At 53.9% G+C, this 20,520-nt stretch overlaps 2 protein-coding genes across 2 annotated transcripts in view; one reads left to right on the forward strand and one right to left on the reverse strand.

The window, feature by feature from the left end:
• Positions 1–10,164, forward strand: part of MARCHF10 (membrane associated ring-CH-type finger 10) — a 69,369-nt gene extending 59,205 nt beyond the window's left edge. Inside the window, exons 8-10 of the mRNA XM_090292481.1 lie at positions 1,131–1,244; positions 6,272–6,314; positions 9,719–10,164. Coding sequence (XP_090148607.1) covers positions 1,131–1,244; positions 6,272–6,314; positions 9,719–9,780 — 219 coding nt within the window. The 3' untranslated portion in view covers positions 9,781–10,164. The remainder of the gene's footprint in view (positions 1–1,130; positions 1,245–6,271; positions 6,315–9,718) is intronic.
• Positions 10,165–17,294: 7,130 nt separating this feature from the next.
• MRC2 (mannose receptor C-type 2) overlaps positions 17,295–20,520 on the reverse strand; it is a 54,129-nt gene continuing 50,903 nt past the window's right edge. The window contains exons 25-30 of the mRNA XM_090291072.1: positions 20,293–20,461; positions 20,048–20,197; positions 19,631–19,750; positions 19,256–19,435; positions 18,755–18,781; positions 17,295–18,647 (exon numbers count right to left, since the gene is read on the reverse strand). Of these exons, the coding sequence (XP_090147198.1) occupies positions 18,424–18,647; positions 18,755–18,781; positions 19,256–19,435; positions 19,631–19,750; positions 20,048–20,197; positions 20,293–20,461 (870 nt within the window). The 3' untranslated portion in view covers positions 17,295–18,423. The remainder of the gene's footprint in view (positions 18,648–18,754; positions 18,782–19,255; positions 19,436–19,630; positions 19,751–20,047; positions 20,198–20,292; positions 20,462–20,520) is intronic.

Raw genomic sequence — 20,520 nt, forward strand, 5'->3', positions numbered from 1 at the left:
TCCACGGGGTGAGGCCTTAGGACACAGACGGCTGGAGTTGCTGAGGGTTGAAGAGCTCTGGTCAGCCAGGCAGCCAGTTCCTGAGAAAAAGAAAACGCAACCCACGTGCCAAGAAAAGGCCCAAACACTAACAAGTGTAAAGGCAGTGTACAAAATAAAGACAAATGCCTAGGAGTCAGGGAGTAAAGGGACGACTGGGACAATGGTGAGGAAGGCTTCCGCGACAAGGTGGTGTCGTGACAACAGTCAGAGAACTTGTGGGCATGGCCTGGCGAAATGTGGAGAAGGGCATTCAAAGCAGAGGCCCCCAAACAGGCCGAGGGACCCAACGAGGAAGAGCGGGAGCAAAGGCCCCGAGGTTCACAGAGCCACCTGAGACCCAGCCGGGCACACGATCTCTAGGGGTTAAGGGTAATAGATCAGCCTGGATTGTGGGGAGAGGGGGTGAGCCTAGGTGAAACCATCAGTGAGTCCAATTGTAAAGGAAGAAACTAAGGCCTGGGTCCTTTCTCTGGGCAAATGAGGGATCTCAGAAAATAAAGCACCCCACCCCCCACCCACTCCCATGGCACCTGAATTTGGGAATTCTCCCACAGGAAAGTTTGCCTTCCTAAGACATACATCTCCTCTGCTCAGAGGCCACAGCTACCTACATGACGTCCACACTCCTCACTTCCCCCCAGCCCACGCCAAAATGTTTCTAAAATCCAAAACAAGCGCCCTCCCCATACACTCCAGCCACACCAGTGAGTAGGGAATTTTGACCACACTCTGCCCTCTTCGTCCCTACATCTTTGCTGGCCCCTGCAAGGCCCTTAATACCCTTCATAACCACCTACCGAAGCCCCCACCCCCCAATCCTGTAAGGACCATCAGAGAAGGTTCGTCCCATGTCATACGCAGCCTGGAGCACGGAGCTTGTTCAGGGCACCCTCCACAAGGTAGTAAAGAATTCCCATATGGCCATCCGGCATCCACCCGGGATCCCCTCCTGCTCCCTTCTCTGGTCCCCAAGGGCTGGTCTGGCCTTGGGGCTTGGGCTCTTGTCCCATTTCTTGTCACCTCTTGGCGATGATTTAAATCATGAATAGCATAGAAATGAACTGAAGAGTTTTCTTTTCCAAATTTAGGTGCAAAATGAGATGATAAACTCAGGCCTGTACCTGGTGCAGCTGCTTCACCTCTATCAGCAGAGGTTTGCAGAACTCATAAGACTCAACTACAGCCGGGCTATGAGAGAGCGGGTGAGTGTGGCTCCGCCCCAGACCCCCCAGCAACAGGCCTCCCCAACCTTGCGCTGTTGTGTATGAGATGCGTAGTCTGTTGAGGTCCTCACAGTCACTTCATAGGACATGGCACTGTCATCATTAGGACTAAAATGTAGTGTCTGCTAAGTGTACACACTGTGGCCCTCTGGCTAAAAAGTAATAATCACATAATTGCTTACTAATAACATGAGTAGTAATCAAATGGTCATTAATGATCACATAGGCAAGTGAGTTTCTAGGAATATTTGCCCCCAAAATAGAGGCCCGCAAGGCTGCTGGGGCTCGGTTTGCCCAGCATGAAGGGCCTGTGAGAAACAGGAGCCTCCCCCAATGGGAGAGCTGTTCATTTGGCTTTTCATACGTAATTCCAGCATCTGTGTTTCAGGCCAAGAAATAAAGGTGCCGATGGTGTCACCATTAGTCATTAGAGAGGTGACAAGGTATTCACCAGGAATGATCATCCGTGGCTGCCCTCCAACAAGAGAACCAGGGAGCTCGCTCCAGGAGGCTTGGTGACTGGAGGGCAAAGCCTGGGTCTGCTACTAGCTGGAGCCTGGCCTTAGCCCAGTCACCCAAAATGTGAGAGGGGGACAGGTCAACCTCTGCACTGTGTTGGTCATTGCCAAGTCAGAACTCTTGAGCCCAAGGGACTTCCTTCTTAGTGGCTGGGCCAGGAGAGAGGCTGGCAGGCAGGGCTCCTCCCTTACCTTAAGGTCATGCCAGGGGCTGACAGGCTGTTAGTGTTTGGGGTTCCCAGAATAGCCCTTGAAGCTTAGAACTTGACTTCTGCTCCTGTCGCAAGGTCATGACTGGAAAGCAAGCCAGTGTGGCTGGTAGTGAACAAGCCACCTAGGCCCCCACAAAGCAGTCTTAGTGATGCTTGGCCACCCTAGCCCATGCCCCTTTCTTTCTCTTCACTTTCTTCTCCCTGCTTCACCACCCCTTTCTCTCCTCCTCCCCTCCCCCTCCCCTCTCCCCGCCTCCCCCCCCCCCTCCAGTAGGACAAGAGGCACCTGCTGGCACCGTGGTCACTGGCTGGAGGTTGGAATTCAGTGATTCCAAGTGTTGCTCACACTGCCACAGGCCTTGCGTGCAGGAGGGTGCTGCCATCTGTTTGGAGCCTCCCCAACGAAAAGGCTGGGTTCAAACCATTAGTCATAAGAATTCTAGATTTGTCCCTAGTCTTTTTTTTTTCTTTTCACTTAAATTCTCCCCTTAGACCCTAAGCTCTCAATGAAGAAAACAGGCTGGGTCTCTGCCAACTTATCTCCTCCAGAATCTCACCCTCTTTTTGACCTAGGCCTGTCCTTCCTTTAACTCTTCCGTCCTTTTAATGGTGACATAAATTCCTCAGAGAAATGCATTAGAAAAGGAAAAAATAATAGTACAGGAAGCAGGAAATGATCCTTTGTTAACATTTCTGTAACCTCATTTTCATGATTCCACATCTTTTTAATGAACTTTTTATTGCACATTGAACTTCAAAGCACCAGGGTTGATACAGGTTACAGGTGGCTGCAGCGTCAGTGAGCTGATGCAAGCCACGTTCGCCTTCGAGACCACAAAGCACACGACAGACAGTACTGCCCAGCGGGTGAAAACCAGGGCTCCAGAGCACGACTCTGAAGAACCTTCTGGTAAAACTATCCTAGAGAAGGAGTAAGGGACACCCAGGACCGAGGAAGCAGAAAGGATGGGGTCCCATTCTTCCCTCGCAGTTAATGTGAAAAACCCTGCAATAGCTCTCACCCACCAAATCACCTAGCAATCGCCGGTGCCAGGAACCAGTTAAGAGGTACACAAATGGAAGTAGGAAGGCAAAGGGCTTTTGTCAAATTCACACTTCTGGACTTGAGTCTCAGTATGTTCTTGTAGAAAATATTCAGAATCTGTGGGTAGGTAATATTTAGCGAAAGAGAGGCACTACCTACCTGAACTAGAGAACCCAGTCACGATGGATTTCTTGGTTGTGTCTCATGAAGGCGCCCAGGGATGAGTGCCTGTCAATGGTGATGATCATTCATTCTCTCATTCATTAGTGCCTGGGCCCGGAGTGCCTACCAGACAGGATGCCTTTCTTTGAGGAGTTTATGGTCAAGCTGGAATGTATAAAACCAGAAAACATCATATTTATAAAACCAGATAATAATTGGAAAGTGGAACTTGGCCATGAGAATTGGTGGACCCAGGGAAGTCCCAGAGGCCGTGAAATTGACAACACCAAGTCTTCCCTGCCTGGGGTTCCTGGAGTTTCCAGTGATCCCGTAAACAATTTGTCTTCCCCGTGAGGTGTGAGCTGTTTGAAGGCAAAGCCCAGGCTTCTGCTCCTCTCCTGATGCGGGCACACCATGAATGGTGTTTCCCCCCGACCATGTCCGGGGTATTATGGATGCCAGGAACATTGATTGATTCCACAGGTGCTAAGTGGTATCAGAAAAAGAGGTGGGATGTCTCATTGACAACTCGGGCATGGAACCCTTATTTCTTTTGACCCCCACCCCCACCCCCCAGTCCTCCAGTGCCTAGAAAATGCCTAGCACAGTATAGGTGGTCAATAACCTTTTGATGCTCAAACAATAAGTTAATGAACCAGAACCTGCTTCTTCTAGGAGGTAAGTCTTGAGCCACATTTTGGAGAAAGTGATAGTATAAGTTTGTGGAGAGAAAGGTATTCTAGGTAAAGGAACACTCAAAGTCAAGGTATATTTATTTTTTTAAAGATTTTTTATGTGTGCCTACTCTGTGCCAGGTTCTAAACTAGATTCTGGTGGGGGAAAAACAAAATAAAACACCTAGATTCCGGGAATACAAAGATGATTAAGACGTTCCTTGCCTATAAGGGACTCTGAGGCTAAAGAGAGAATAGACATGTAACAAGAGTATCAAAACTGTGCTCTGTGTAATGACAGAGGGTGAAGCCAGACCTGGAGGAACACAGGGCAGTTAGTCTTCCCGCTGCTCTGAGAGACTGGTGGCCAAGCTGCTTCCATTATTGCCGCCGTCCACGTACCCGCCGAGGCGAGGTTCGCACTGGGTCTCGGAGAGTTTAGCGGATGGACATGGGTGCGTGGGAGGGGAAAGGCCATTCCACGCAGAAAGAAATGCAAAAGCTCAGAGATCTGAAAAGACTTGCCTGTTTGGGAAAGCCCAGGAGATGCGTGTAGCCGAGACTGGCAGAAAGTGAGCCTAGAGGCGCAGCGGAAAGCAGGATGTGAAGGGTCTGTGTGCAGCTCTAGACTCTCAGCTCAAGGGCTTCTAGCTGGGCTTGGCAGGCCAAGAGGTTTGCGTTTCTGAGCGATAGCTGCAGCAGCCGAGGGGCGGGGTGGGGGGGGGTGGCGGTGGAGGGCGCCTGAACCAGCTAGGTGGCTGTGGCACTGGTGCAGAGCAAGGGGCCCCTGTGGGGAGCGCTGGAGAAGGAAAGAGGGCGCTTGGTGGGCACAGAGGGAGGTGCACAGGGGCTGCAGCAAGCCCTGACTGCTGTTCTCCGCAGTGCCCACCATGAGTACACAGGACCCACCAGCCTCACTTGCCTTCCTTGTCATCTCTTCCTTTCAGCAGCCACATAGGGCCCTCCATTATTCAGGGCCTGCTCCCCTGAAATCCCCTGTCCTGGGTGTCCTCATAGCCATAGGTCTTAGCTCTACTATACTCACCATCCCCCCAGTGAACTGTACCTGCCCCCTGAACTCCCCTTCCTACTGCCATGGCAGCACCTCTATACTCCTTAGGGGCCTAACTCACTAAACTACATAACAATAGAGAGAATCCCAGTGAGTGTGCTGAAAGGCAAAGGGCAGAGGGACCCCAGGCCCTCCCATCACTGCAGAGCTGTCCTGGAGTGAGGCCCGCCTTTGTCTCCTGCCCCAGGTGTGCGGTTTTAACTCTGCACCTGCAGGAAAACTTTCACCTGTAGGAAACGAGAGGGGAGGGGAGAGGAGTGCAGCTCAGCAGCTGACCTGGGAGGCAGGTAGGGTCTTGAAGTAGCTTTCAAATCCCATTTATCCATTTATGTGTGAGACTGGGTGGACTTTCTCTAAGGCCCTCCGCATTCGTGCCATTTCTTCAAAACCAAAACTCTTGCCTCTAAGGGCCAGCTCTGCCCCAAACATGGGAGGCCCGCGCTGGGCCCACATTCACCAAGATGGCATTTCCTGGTCGAGTGAGAGCTGGTTCAGGTAGATCCGATCACCTGGCACAGAGTCTAGAGGCAGGATGAGGCCGGCTTCACATAGTCCTGATGTATAATTTACCAGGTAACCGGGACTGCTCCTCTCTGAGAAATTCCATCCTCCTCCTGCCGTCTTCCTGGCCTGTGGGTGAGAGGCGCTCCAGAGGCCAAAGCTGTCTCCACACGGGGCAGCCAGTTGCCCCAGTAACAGTGTCTGGTACCCCTTATCTTGTCCACCAGCCTGTCACAAAACCCCTCCTCTCCTGGGAGAAGAACACCAGCCTTCTGCATGGAGCCCACATCCTCCCAGCCTGGCACAATGGGCTCCCACGGAGTACACAGTGTTTCTTATTGTGGCATAAAATGCCATAAAGTCAGAACAAAGAGGGGACCCACAGCCTTGATGGGCCTGCTGCTTCCTGCCAGGCAGAGAATACAAGCGATTGTTTCAAAGCCAGTGGTGAGGCAAGTAGCCAGTTAGCACGGCCTTCACCCCCGCAGCCTGAAAATGTGATTTGGGCCATCAGAATGGGATTTTGCTTTTCAGATCAATTGTGGAGAGGAAGCAAGTCTGCTCACACTGCCAAAGTAGAAACCCTGGAGTAGCTAGCAGAGGGGACCTGGGCTATGCTGCGGCTGGGCTGTCTTTAGGACACAGCTGAACCCTGCAGGTGCTGAATACCAGCCTGCCTGGGGCACCTCTGCCCATGCTCCCCGCCCCTTTAAGGTGATGGTAAGGGATTCCTAGAACGTCCCTGAGACTAGGGAATTATACAGCCATTCACAGTTGCTTTGGAAAAACAATTCATTTTTTTTATTGTCTTCTTTCTCCTAGTTGTCAAGAAGTTTCCCACAACCCAGACCGGAAGGAAATGAAAGTAGGTTTGGGGGTCAGTCCTGCCGTTTGGAGGGTGTTTGCTAATTTACTCTTTTTCTGTCACTGTGTTGAACCTAATACTGTGGAAGGAAGTAATGGCCACCACCCACAGGCAAAAATAAGCGCACAAAGCTTGGGAAAATCTAGCTGCAGCAGTCAGGAAGGCAAGTTCAAGTACACTGGATGCAGAGAAGATAAGAATTTTCATTCATCCTGAAAGCAAGGAAAAGGGCCAACAGAAGGGAAGACAGTATTGTCAGGCGTGGAATGACTTGCTGCAGGTCTTTTCCTTTTCCTTTGCGGGATTTCTCCAGCCTCCAGTACTTGGGGAGCCCCTGGCTTATCTTCCAAACCTGGAAGGGGGCTGTTTAGCCATTACCGGAAGGGACCACATTCAATCACAGGCTGGTGGCTTTTCTGGATTTCCTCACCATTCAGCTCAATCAAGTGGGTCTGCTGGATTCAGAGGTTGAACAAGGAAAACAAGTATGAAAAAGGCCCCTTAGAGGAGGCAAGCCTGTCTTCAAACAGACTCATTATCTCATAAAACCCAGCTGAAGAAAATGTGGTTAATTAAAGCAAGAGGGCTTGCAGTCAGACTCAGAAAGACCACCAGGGAGAATCAACATTCCAGTGAACTGAGGCGGGTGGGGATGTGACAATTCCGTTCCCAGAGGCTCTTCTGGGGAGAAATTTTACAACTACCTGCCCTCAAAGGTTTAGAACAGCAATTCCCACACTGGCTCTGCCATCAGAATCACCTGGGGACTTACCAAACCAAAAGTAGATTCCTGGGCCCCGCCCAGAGACTCTGAGGCCAAAGGGCCCTGGCGATCAGGACGCAGCTGGTGACGGGATGCTTTCGGGGAACCCCATAGACCTGCCTGGAGAAGCTAAACCAGCTCACAACTGCACAGGGTGAGGCCAGATAATGCCTCTAGAGAACCCAGTTCACTATTCAGGGCACGCTCCCCTGAGAGCCCGGGGCGGGGGGTGGGGGTGGGGTTGAGGGGGAGCAGGCGGGGGGAGGGAAGGCCTTCTCTCCGTTCACAAAAGGAGCCCATACAGCGCCAGTCCTAGGCGCGACCGCGGTGTCCTGCTCAGCCAGTGACGGCCCAGTGCCTCCTCGCGTCCTCCGGGGCCACTGTCGGCGGCGATCCCCGCCATCCAGCAGAGTCTACAGAGCCGACCCAGAGCGGCTTCCCCCTCCGCCAGCCTGGCAGAGAGCGAGCGGGAAGGGAGCAGTTCGGTTGAGAAAAGACCTTTGTGTCGTGGACGCACACACCCCCTCTCGGGGAAAACGCCTCTGCGCCTCGCCTCGCTGGTCCTAATCTCGGCATTTGGCGAGAGCCTCAGCTCCGGAAAGGGCGCGACAGTGAGCCGACTTCGGGCGCCGGGGAGGACTCCGGGGCCCGAGGCTCCGGGTAGGGTCGGCGCCGCGCCCGGCTGCGCCCCTCCCCAGCTCCGGCCCCGGAGGCGCCCCTGGCTCTTCCAGGTTCGGGAAAACCTGCTGCAAGCCGGGCGCGCCCGGGTCGGTTCGACTGGGTAGGGGCGCCCCCTAGTGCCCAGTGAGGGCCGCTGCCGCCCTGATGCCCGGGAGGCCCTGAGGAGGATGAAGCCTTTTCCCCAGGAGCCTGGGGGCAGGATTCAGGGGTGGGAAAGGGTATCCGGGTCTCCGGGTCTCCAAGCCCAGGCCCCAGGGAAAACTGACCTTTCTGAAGGGCAGGAGGAGAGCATCCTTGGGGTGATGCTTAAAAAGGAGTCTGCGCGGAGGGGGCCTGGGAGCCAGCACTCCTGCAAGTGCCCTGCGCTGCGCTACTGCCCTCCCGTGTTGCTGGATAGTGATGTCATTTGCCATCCTACTTAAGGAAGCTGGGACGAGGTCTAGGATAACCCACTGCCCCGCACCAGCCCCAATGTGGAGGCAGCCAGTTATCCCCTGGAAATGTAGATCTAGGTCCTCTCTACGTGCCCCCAGCCCTGAACACACCCCCGAAGCTGGCGAGCGCAGCTGAGACGGAGCAGAGCCCTGCACAGAGGGGCGGTCTCCGCACGCTGCACGCTGATCGCATGGATGCTGCCCTTGCCTGGCTTCCTGCCAGAGACATGATCAGGAAAAGAGCCAGGGCAGCCAGAGGCAACGCCACATGCCTTCCACCCTCCCTCGGGCCACACTCTTCTTTGGTCCCCAGCAGCCTGGCATGATTCACCCGGTTGACAGCACTTTGTTAAGATGGGCTGCCAGTGCCAAGTCGCAGCTGTGACCTGCTGCCTAGCTCAGTTCAGGTAAACAGGAAGGAAAAGAGGCGAAACATCAGGGCCCACTAGGTGGCACAAAGAGATGGCAGCCTCTCTGTGTCTCTGTGGTGCCCATGCCAACCTTCTCACCAGGCACCCTCACTCCTGCACCTGGTAACCAAAGGCACACACAGATGCCACAGGTAGCACAGACGTAAGGGCGGCTGGGGAGAGTTCCTGGGTGGGCATGGCCAGTTCTGGCAACCTGTCACACCTCTCTGTGACCCAGCCCCTCTTCCCAGCTGGCACAAATGATGGTCACTACAGCAAGTCCAAGGCCAGGGAGGGGAACAATGCCTCCTGCAGTTATCATGAGGGCCTTCAGGCCAAGGGCTGGGCCAGGGCATCTCCCCCCTATTTGCACAAATCAAGGCAACTAGCTTTGGGGGAAAGAACAGGATGGGTGAGGGAACAGGGGCAGCTTGTGGGACTGGGGCTTCCCTGTGGCAGAGGTAGAGGCTGAGAGGGTTCAAGCAGGGATGAGAGATGTCAATTACTCCTGATCCCTGCCCTTCTTCAATACTCAAAAGCCATTTCCAAATAGTCAGGGAGCACTCACTCAAGCCAATGGGAAAAGAAATAGATTGAGAACGAGAGTTTTCCCTGAGAATTAAGAGCCCCACCCCATTCCATCTCCACACTCAGACCCCACTGCCTCTGCCTTTGCCCCCAATTATATGACCCTCTGTTTCCAGCCATTTGATTGCTGAAAGACTTCTTTAGAATTAGACCAATTCCCCCCCTTTCCTCACAAGTTAAGGAAGTGAGAGTTTGTGGCGCTATTACCATGCAAGGCTCCTCCAGCCATTCATCCTGCAAACATTTGCAGCACCAGGCCGCATGGGACTGTGGAGATGAGTAAGATGCTTTCATTGAGGGGTTTACAGTCCAGCTGCCCTGGCCTGGCTGGAAGCCCCATGGGCAGTCTAGGAATTCCCCAGGCCTGGACTGCGGTCTCTGTTCCCCACACTGTTCCAGGCACTGCAGTGTGTGGCTGCCCACTGGGGCTGCGGGGGGGGCAGGAGGGGCAGCAATGCCACACCCCTCCATGACAGATCCAGCAGTCTGCCATGGCTCTGTGGTCTGAGAGATCATCTTGCTTTCCAGATTCCGAGTTGGAAGATGGGAGTGAAAACCGCATTTATCAAAGCAACAGCTGGGTTGTCTAGCACAGGAACTGGCCACGGAGCTCAGCAGAGACCTCTCCCCCTGCCATCCTTTCTGTGTCCCCAGGTGCCTCCCCCTTCCTCCTCCTCTTTACTGAAGCTGAAACTAATGTGTCCACAGTTATTGCTTTCACCCTGATGCCACTCTCTTCTTGGGGTCTGGCTTGAGCGTCTGGAACAGCAACAGTCCCAGACAGCACAGGCCAAGCAGCCTGGCCTTGCTGAGCCCCCAAAGGGTGTCCTGCTGCTGCCCTCAGCCCAGAAGCCCCAAGGGACCCAGCAGCCCTGACAGGCCCAGCGGCCTGGGGTCCCTCTGCTGAGGGCACCTGTTCAGGCCTCCACCATGAATGGAATTGAGCTGCATATTCAATAAACTGACTTAATTCACCCAGCTTCATTTTGAGCTTATTTCAGCCTCACTGGACAAAGGTTCATCTCAACTGGGAGGAGATGGAAGCACATCTCACAAACCCGCCCTCACCCCCACTTCTCCTCGCTCCTGCCATGACTATCGGGAGCAATGGCACATCCTGGACCCCCATGGGCTGGTGCAGCTGGATGCCTGGATGCCCCTGTAGATGCCCCCTTAGGATGTGTTTGGTGTGTAGACCCCACGTTTCTCTAATTACATCTTAGGGCCCAAAGACCAGGTCAAGCAGGGTGAAAAATGTCAGGGAAGGTTCATGAGAAAATTGTGTTTGCATGTGTGTGTGTGTGTGTGTGTGTATGTGTAAGAAAAAGAAAGAAAAGTAAAAAAAAAACAAGGGCAAAACTACTGCTACATGCAAAAATATTATGCTAAGTAAAATAAGCCAGACATGAAAGACTACATGTTGTATAGTCCTATTTAGGCACAGTTTCTAGGAAAGGCAAAACTGCAGAGACAGAAAAATCAGGGGTCATGGGGGTCAGGACTAGGAGCGGAGACTGACTGCAGACAGTACAAGAGGATCTGGGCGGGGGTGGGGGAGGTGATGAACATGTCCTAAAGCAGGTTCATGCAAACGTTTACACCACTGGATAAACTTACTAAAGTTCACTAAACTGTACTTTAAATGGGTGAACCCTATGATCTAATTATAAAATAATTCTCAAGAAATTTTCTAAATACTGGAGGAAGGAACAGAGAAAGGGGAAGAGAAAGGGAGGTGGAGAGAGAAGTAAAACTAAGGCAACAGGGCACTTCTCCTTCCCCAACTCTAAAGCCCTCACTTCTCAGACCAGGAGTGCCCAGTGCAGATTTTGCTGCGAAGAGGATTTCACCTGAGATAAGTTTCGGTGCCAACAGGGTATTAGGAAGACTACACTCGAATTACCTCGAAATCTCGTCCCATTCCTCTGTGTCCCTCAGTTCAGCAAAGTAACTCAACTGCTACAAACAAGTAGACTGAACCAGGTAACCTACATCCAAGATCAAAGATCAAAACAGACATCGCTGAATGTTAAGAGTCTAGAAAGGTCATTCAAGTTGAAAATATCTCATGAAGTAAGTAAAATCCCTAAAACCTCAATTCCTCCATTTGCAAACAGAGCCCCAAGCCCTAACAATTCTAAAAGAAACTGAACCTTTATTTTTTAGCTGAACTTGGAGGTTAACTGAAGAGCCAAGATTTATCTAGGAGCCAATACTGAGAAACGGCTAAGAAGGAACAATGTATATTTAAAAACAAGTTTCATAGAGCTCTGGATGGGATTTGAGGTGGCAGCATAAACATCCTGACAAGTCAAATCCACAGTAAAATGTAACAAGTGTTTGAGGCAATGACCCTAAGAGAGTCACATCAGCCAATGTTAGGTTATTGAAAACTTTTACAGAAACTATTTTAAGGGATTTACCAACACAGCCAGCGGTGCTTCCTGAGAGGTCTGGGGTGAACTGATACCTACCCACCTCATCAATTGAACTTGGTGGCAGCCCAGGGACCTACCAATGGGGCATCTCATGGCCTGGGATGCCAAATGAGAGACCAAGGCTCATTTATTATTGGGTTGGCCAAAGAGTTTGTTATGTATTTTTCCATAAAAGACACATTTTTCATTTTCACCAATAACTTTATTGACTTAGATATTTTGAGTATGTCAGCTATCTCTCACGTGGTATAATATTGACTGTTCTCAACTAATGTCTCGATTTGATCACTATCAATTGGTCTACCTGCCCGTGGAACATTGTCCAGCGAGAAATCTCCAGCATGAAACTCCATAAGCCACTTTGACACATTCGATCAGTCACAGCACCTTCTCCATACACTGCATAAATCTTTGTTTGCATTTCAGTTGAGTTTTTACCTTTCTTGAAATAATAAAGCATAATACACTGAAAATGTGTATTTTCTTTCACCTTCAATATTAAAATGGATGCACAAAAATTCATCAAGTTTGATTAGTTTTTTCAAAATGCAGGCTGATATGACAGCTGTCACAATACAATCTAACAAAATTGTTTCAAGTGAAGTTAAAGACAACTAAGCACCACTAGAGCCATCATATGGAAAAAAGACATAACAGATTTTTTAGCCAATGCAATAAAAGACAGTGATGCAAAGGGCTATCTTTCCCCTCTATCACTGGGGAAATATTGCCAGAATCTATGGGGCTGCAGCACAGTGGCTGGGACACAGGGTCTTTCCATTGCCTTTAGCTCTTCAGCGAGCTGGCATCAGGACCCTCAAACATTTACCCACCATCAACTAGGTGCCATGTTGTGAGGACACAGGGAAAAATGCATGATGCCCACCCGCTAGGAGTTCAGTCATACTGGGGCAATGGGACATATATAGAAAACGTCAAATGTAGGTAATAAGTCCATGGGTGCCACTGTGGGCTGGGCCTGGGGATAAGCATTTCACATTTATCTTTCATCCTCACAATAAGCCTGTGAGGCAGATATCATTAACCCCATATTACATGGGAGAAAACCTGTATTTGGGTTCTCTAAAGAAATAGAACCAATAGAATTTATACAAATATACAGAGATTTATTAGGAGGGATTGGCTCATGCAATTACGGAGGCTGAGGAGTCCCACAATCTGCCACCTGCAAGCTGAAGACCCAGGAAAGCCAGTAATGTATTGTAGTTCCAGTTCAAACCTGAAAGCCTGAGAACCAAGAGAACCAATAGTATGTGTCCATGTCTAAGCCTAAAGGTCCAAGAACCAGGAGCACAGGTGTTGGAGGGCAGGAGATGGAAGGCCCAGCTCAATCAGAGAGAAAATTCGCCTTCTCCCTCTATCCAGGCCCTCAACAGATCTAACGATGCCCACCCACACAGGGGAGGCGATATTCTTTACACAGTCTACCGGTTCAAATGCTCATCTCTTTGGGAAACACCCTCACGGACACACTCAGGAACAATGGGTTATCTGCTCTCTGGGCATCCCTTAGCCCAGTCAAGTTGACACATAAAATGAACCATCACAAAATCTAAGCTCAAGGAAGTGACGCATCCAAGTTTGCAGGGTATCAGTCAGTCTGTGGGCCAAGTCCTGCTTCTGGCGCACCTGAGAGAGAGGGCAACATCCTTAACCAGCTCTGAAGTCAGGGGCACAGGAGAAAGGGCCTTGAAGGATGGTGGACCCAGGCAAGCAGAGAGGTGGGGGAGGGAAGGACAGGCCAGGTGAATGCAGATGTGTGTAGGAACAGCTGGAGAGAATGGGATCATTGGGCAGGGCAGCCAGGGGGTCCCCCGAGGTCAGGTCAGGGAGCTAAGGGTCCACACACAGGCTGCAGGGAACTACCAAAGCCACCACCCCAGACTGGTGAGATGAACAGGCAAGCAGAGCGGAGAGAGCTCCCTGTTGCTCAGTGACTGGGGTGGGGAGGGGGGGGATAGACTTCGATTGGGGAAATGAATGTGAGCTTAAAAATATCCAAGAGAATGCCTGTATATCAGCTGAGCCCCCACCTCTTTTCTGTGCATTCTATACACGATATCCCATGGTCCTACCCGGGCCCAGCCTCTGTAAGTATCCCCTACTTTTTGAAAGTTCTCTTTCTGCCACTTCACTTCCATGAAAGACCTACATTAGTACTGTATTAGCTCACCAAGGAAATCTGAAGAGAATTTTCGCTTTTGTGGAAAAAAAGACAAGAAGTGAAAACTGCTTGTTTTGCAGTGAGCCCTAGAGAAGCAGCGGGAGCGGCCCCACTGGGCTCCTTCCGGGGAACTGCGCTCAGCATCGCGACATGAGGCACAGAGCTTCGAACTGCGTCTGTGAGCCGCTGCGCTTCATCTTGATTTATTCTGTGCACCTGTTAGCAGGATGTGTCCTAAGGAATCAGAAACGCCTACGGGAGCTCCTAAGGGTGTCACACTTAGCGTAAAACTGGACGCAGTGAAGGGTTTGGATCACGGTGAAGGAAATAAAGACCTTGTGTGCGCGCTGAACCTTGGGTCTGGGAATGCTCATCTTCGCTTAAGGCCACTTTGGCTCACGAGAGGGTTCACAGGAACGCTCTCCTTTCGAAAAGCTGGGGCAACCTGTCACTGCCTTGGAAGGGAAGCCATAGAACCCAGGGAAAGAGATCATTCTTAGCCCTTAAACTCAAAAGAGGCTTCTGAAACCCTCAGTAGAGAGGGCAGGTTGAGACAAAGGTCTTGGACCTCGGAGCCTGACTGCAAGATCGCAAGGGGGTGGATGGGGGGGGGCGGGCTGCTCTCCAGTACTTGCTGCCCACCCCCAACACTTTCTACAGTGCAGGGAGGGTGGAGGAGCGGTGGCGGGGCAAGTTCTTCTCTTTGTGCCTCAGTTTCCTCATCTGAAAAAGGGCTCAGTAGCAACCTGCCTCCTGGTGCGTTGAAAGGATCAAGTGAGTTAATGCACAGCAAGCACTAGTAACTGCTCAATGAATCGGAGGAACGGCGTGTCTGAGGCAGCAGCCTGGGCCTCCTGCAGCCCCAGTGCATGGAAAGACACCATCCAAAGTTTCCCAAGTCCCAGAGACACTGAAGGACATCTCTGCCTTAGCCAGCAGGGCCATACAATGACAAGGACCAGACCCCCGGACACTCCGTAAGACGTAGGAACTTTGAGGAGGAAAGGAGAAAATGCAGATCGGACGAGAAAACCTCCCCTACAAGGGCTAAAACGGAAGTTCTGCCGTCAGTGGGCGCCGGAAGGCAGGCCATGTTTTGCACTGACTGCCAGCACCAAATCCGTTCCCACTGGGAAGTGCAGCTTGCTGCTTCGCTCCTTTCCTTTCTCTCCAGGGCTGGCACCTAACCTGCTTTCCCAGATAAGGATGGGCTAAAGTCTGCAGCTCAAGATTGAAGTCAGCCTTTTCCTGGGGCTCTTGGCAGCCCCGGTCCCGAAGATAAAGAACATTAGGCCAGGCCTGAACATCCGGGCACTTTGATCTCATGGCGGCGCCCCTGGCAGCCTCTCCCTATTTATCCCCACTCCTCTCCCTTTTCCTCCCTCTTCCTGCCTTCCTTTCTTGGGGTCCTTCCTCAGAATGAAATCTTTACCTTGTCCCTGCCACCGACTCAGCCCTCATGCTCAAGGCAGCTTGGCAGGGCTGGGGCAGCTCCGTTCCAGGAGAGCCATGTGGTGTGGCTGGCCAGCTGCCCGCCCCTGCGGCCTCACAGCACTGCCCACTGGGCCAGGCCGGCTCTGCCAGGGCACCTGCGAGGAGGCATCTCTGCCCTGACACCACTCTCCCATTCATTCATGGACTCGGTGAGCCATCACTGAACGTCCAGGTGGCCAGGGCTGCGCTGGTTCAGTCCTGCCAGGGAAGGGTGGGCTCAGTGCCTGGCACACGGTGCCCTTTGCCCAGGCCCATGGGGATGGGTCTCAGGGCACCCACCGCTAACCCCACCCCCCCAGCCCCAGCAGAGAAGGCATGTGGAGGAGGTGCTAATACTTTATGAATTGACGTTAGCAGAAAGGAAGCCCTATCCTGTGGTCTGGTCAAACGGGGCTACCCTGGAGCCAGAAGCAAATGGCCGGGCCCAGAGCCTTCCTCCTGCCTTTAGGCTTCTCTGGCAGGGGGGAGCCTCCCAGCAAGGAGGCTTGGAACAAGGTCTGTTGGGGACCCCCAAGGCCTGTGGATCTGTCTGAAATGCTTGTGGGTAGGGGCAGGGCTCTGGTGAGGGCTGCAGCCGCCAGCAGAGGGGAATGAGGACCGGTATTTCTGGAGTGATTTAAACCTGTGGACATACCACCAGCCACTGCCTCCAGGCAGCACAGGGCATTTGGGTCCTTGCTGCCTCAGCTGTCCCTGCCACTCTGGGAGCCTGCAACCCTGCCTTCACCCCTCAGCATTTCCCTCCCAGAGCACGGGCTTTTGCCCCAGGATGATTCCTGGCAGCTGATCTGTGGGCCAGGACTGGGAACTTAACCCCAAAAGGAAGCTGCAGGAGGGCCTTAGACTTGACCTCAGCTTGGGTGGGGTTCCAGTAAATTGCTGGATGAGAACAGGGTGAAAACTTCGCAATGAGTATCCTTTTTATATCATTTAGGCTTTGAACCATGTGACGTTATTACCTATTCAGGGCAGGGGAATGTTGTTTTGAAAAATCACGAGCAAGGTAAAACTTGCATACAATCTGACCACTGCTGCAGTCACAAGCCAAATCACCTTCTCAAAAGGTCAGATTAGCCATTCCCACGACTCTTCACTCTACTTAAATCAACACCCATGCTCTCCAGGGCTGGGCAACTAGGCCCTTGATGACCTCCCTGCCCCCACCCCCTCCTCCCCTGCCTCCAGCTCCAGCCAGCCTGGCCTTCCTGAAGCACCAAGGGCCCCACAACAGGGACCTGGGACCTGGCCTCATCTTTGCACCATTCACTCCCTCACCTATCTCTGGCAAGACTGTCCCCAACCAATGTCCAAACCAGCACACCCACCCCTTGGCCGGCTTCAGCCTTCCTCACAGCACGTGGCTGACCTGGCAGAACTGACCGTCCTTTGTTGTCTGGGCTCTTTGCTCCTTGCTGCATCTCCAGCTCAAGTATCCTCTGAATGAGTGCAGGTGGGTCAGGGGAGGTCCGGCGATCCATTCCCCTGCCCCTGGGTCACAAAGACAAGTGTGCACTTTCCTGAAGTTCAAAGGCTGCCCTGGAAGGTGGATGGGGTGAAGCCCCCAACCAGGAATGGCCTGGACACCTCAAATACTCCCCATGGAGCCAGAGCCCAGAAATACCAGTAACAGCTGATGTTTATGGGGCTCTTATTGCACGCACTCGAAGGGCAGCGCTAGCTGCTTTGCACAGATGACCTCACTTAATTCTTAAAGCAACCCTAGGAGGTGAGTCCTGGTCTCCCGTTTTACACCTGTTGAAAGTTGAGCTAAGTTGCCTGAGCTCACACCCACACAACTCCCCAGGAACGGAGAGAAAGGTGAGCAGGCCCAGAAGGAGACCAGAGTGAGAGTGCCCCCATGAGGCCCAGCAATAGAAGCAAAATGGTGCACTGCAGAAATAACAAATGATGCCAGCTAAAAAATGACATTTTATCTCTTCAGCAATCCGAGGAACAAGGCACCACAGGACAAGGCAGGAAACCTCTCTCTCAAGCCTCTTAACGGTTTTATTTGTGTGCTTTTCTTTTTGGTTTATTTTTTTTTGACAATAATGGCACATTAAACAAAAAATTACAAAAAAGGACCATGTCTTTGAGTCCATGTTCACATTGTCCCACGCGGTGGCACCAGGACTGGCCGTACACTCACTCCACTGGGGCTGGGATCCCGGCCTCTTGGAAAGACGGAGTCAGCTCCGTGCCCGGGGCCACGCCAGGAGCATGGGTGCTGTTCCTCTGGACCCTACTGGAGGGCGCGCACCTGCAGCCATCACAGGCTCCTGCTTCTCTGAAGCCCCCCAGGTCTCTGGCAACCCCCTTCTCTCTCCAAACCAGAGCCAAGAGCTGGAAACATTAGGGAACTTTGTTTGGTCCCCCCAGGGGACTCTTTAGGGACTTTTTAGAGCCCTCCCCTGACCCGCAGGAGATGACACCCCAGCCTTAGCCCGGTCACCCCCAGGAGATTGAATGCTTCTCCCCAGTCCTGTCTCCAGCCCAGCTTACACCACAGTGGTGACCTGGTTCTCAGGCCCGACCCAGGCCGCCCCTGCCATGACCGAAGGCCACCCTAGCAGGCACAGGAGTGATAGATGCTTGGACTCCTCAAGCTGACCCCCACTAAGAAGAGCAAAAGGTCTCCCCAAACCGCAAGGCCCTGGCTCAGAAGGAAGCGCTGAGTGAGAAGCGAGGGGAGGGGCTGGGAGCTGAGACTGACAGGTAGGCTGGCTGAGGGCTCAGTGGGGGCTCCGCAGGCTCTGCAACGAGAAAAGGGGTCGCGGGGCTTGGTCAGCAGGCCTGGGCAGGGGAGTCTAGGGAGAAAGAGGCAGAAAGAGGCTTCGTCCTACCTCAGGGTACGGTGGGGGCACAGGCCCAGGTCAAGACTTAGACCTTAGGAGCCCAAAAAGGGAAACACCATGCTGCACTCAGCCAGGTCTCAGCCCAGCCCTCAAGGGAGGGAGGGAGGGGCCCCACCAGCCCAGGCCACGCCCAGCCCCAGCCCCAAATAGCAGCTCCCAACGACACCCCTCCATTGGCCTCCTGCCCCGGTCGCTGGGGGGCGGGGCGGGGGGCCCAGCTGACCCAGCTCCTCCGCCCGAGCCCTGCCCACGCCCTTGGCTCTACTCCTGCTGCTCATTCATTTCCATGTCAGACACCAGAATGTTCTTCTCAGTGGCCTCGCCGGGGCTGGCAGAGCTGCGGCTGTAGCGGGCACCCTCAAAGGCCCCACGCTCGACACTCTGTCGCCGCCGGTAGAGGATCAGGGCCGCGGTCACCAGGGCCAGGAGCAGCAGCACTGCCATCAGCACCACCACCAGGGCCGCCGGGCTCTCTGGGAGCGCCGCTGTGGCAAGACAGACACTCGGTCAAGAAGCCCCGCCACGGCCGGCAGCCCGCTGCCCGCCTCCCGAAACATGGGGACAGGGCGTGTCGGCCCTGCCTTCCACTCACCTGATGGGGAGAAGCGGCCCTCCTCGGCTGCGGGGAAGAGGGGGGACCAGTTAACAGCAGCAGTAACAGCAGCAGCGGGAATAAGAACAAAAAGCAAACATACAGAGCCAACCCCCCACCCAGACACTTGATTAGCGCATTTAATCTTGTAGGTACTGTTATTCTCCCCATTTTACATATGAGGAAACTGAGGCCATCGCGTTTAAGGCACTTGCCCAAGGTCACAGAGTCCGTAAGTGGTTTGGCCGGGGCTGGAACCCTGTCCATGCCCTTAACCACGACAAAGTGACGGGTTTGCTCTCCAGCGTAGGAAGAGCCAGTCCTTCCTGCAGGCCAGTTTATCCCAGGCAAGGGTTCCGGCGACCCCAGAGCCGCCTGCTCCTGCCTTCCGCTGCACCGCGTCTGCTGCAGAATGAGAAGCGCCCCCTGCCCCCGCCCAGTGCCAGCCTCCTGGGGGCGGGAGGAGGCCGAGCGGTGTGATGGGCCTGCCGGGGCGCTCACCTCGGGAGAGCTTGCACACCACGCCCATGGTGACATTGGTGCAGGCCCCGGGCCGCCACAGCCCGCTGTTGCTCTGGATCCAGTAGCAGCTGTTATGGCTCAGCATGCTGGGGCCCAGGCCGGGGGGCCCCCAGTTGGAGTAGTTCACAGCCGTGTTGTCCTGCCAGACCAGGGTGCCTCCTGTGGGAAAGAAGGCGCTGAGGGGGCCCGGGGGGAGGACAGGCAAAGTAGAGCAGGGGGAGGTGGGAGAGAAGTAGTCCGTTCTAGAACCCCCTCCCCCTCCCACAAGTCCTTCCTCCCACCAAGCCCTGGGGAAGGGCATCTCCCTGACAGCCCAAGGCCTCACCCTCCCCACCCCACGCACAGGGTACCCACCTTTGGGGTTGAAGTTCATGCCGAGCCAAGCACCCCGACTCTGGCCCTCGGAGCTCTGCAGGTGCTCCCAGACGAACACGTTCTCCATCTCATCCCGAATGGACAGGACAGCCCCTCCCACTGGACAAAAGGGGGGGCCACGTCAGGGCAGGTGGGTCTCCCTGGGGCAAGCAGAGCCCTCCAGAGGGCCCAGCCCCACTCTCCGGCAGCCCGAGTAGAGGACGGTGTGGAGTCCCTGTGGTCATGTATATGCAGTAGGGGTATATCACAGAACATCACATGTGGTCTGTGGGAACATGACAGGGCACTTACATGTGAGTGCCCAGGGGAAGGGTGTGGCATGGGGACGGTGTTCATGCGGTCTGAGAGGGGTCGCCACCTGAAATGCCCGAGTGGGCTCTAGGCGGCCCTGCCCACCTCGCTGGCAGTGCTGCAGTGCCTCCTTGGGTCCCAGCCGCAGCTCCATGTGGAATGAGTAACAGTGCTGCCGGAAGGGAATCCATGCAGAGTCGACCAGGTCCTGGGGACAGCTGCCGTGGTAGCTTATTCTTCGGGGAGGTGGAGGCCCTGTGGGGGCACAGAACTGAGGAAGTAGCCCAGAGTCCTCCCCGAAACGGTCGGCATCTTGCGCACCCCTCCCTGCCCCGCGGGTGCGTACTCACCACTGGTAACCCCACACACAGCCCCCTGCAGCTTGGTTTCACAGCTGGTAGTGCGCCAGGCCCCGTCCACGTCCACGTAGGCACAGCCCCCTATATGCTGGGGCTCCCTGTCCTGCCAGCTCACGTAGCTCAGCGGCTCCTCCGAGACCCAGGAGTACCTCCGGGAGCCCTGGGCAGGAGGGGCCATCAGGGTGGGCGGACGGGGACCAGCCAGGGAGGTAGAGGCAG

This window comes from Furipterus horrens, unplaced genomic scaffold (genome assembly GCF_987537825.1).
Source record: "Furipterus horrens unplaced genomic scaffold, mFurHor1.1.pri manual_scaffold_11, whole genome shotgun sequence".
NCBI classification, from domain to species: domain Eukaryota; kingdom Metazoa; phylum Chordata; class Mammalia; order Chiroptera; family Furipteridae; genus Furipterus; species Furipterus horrens.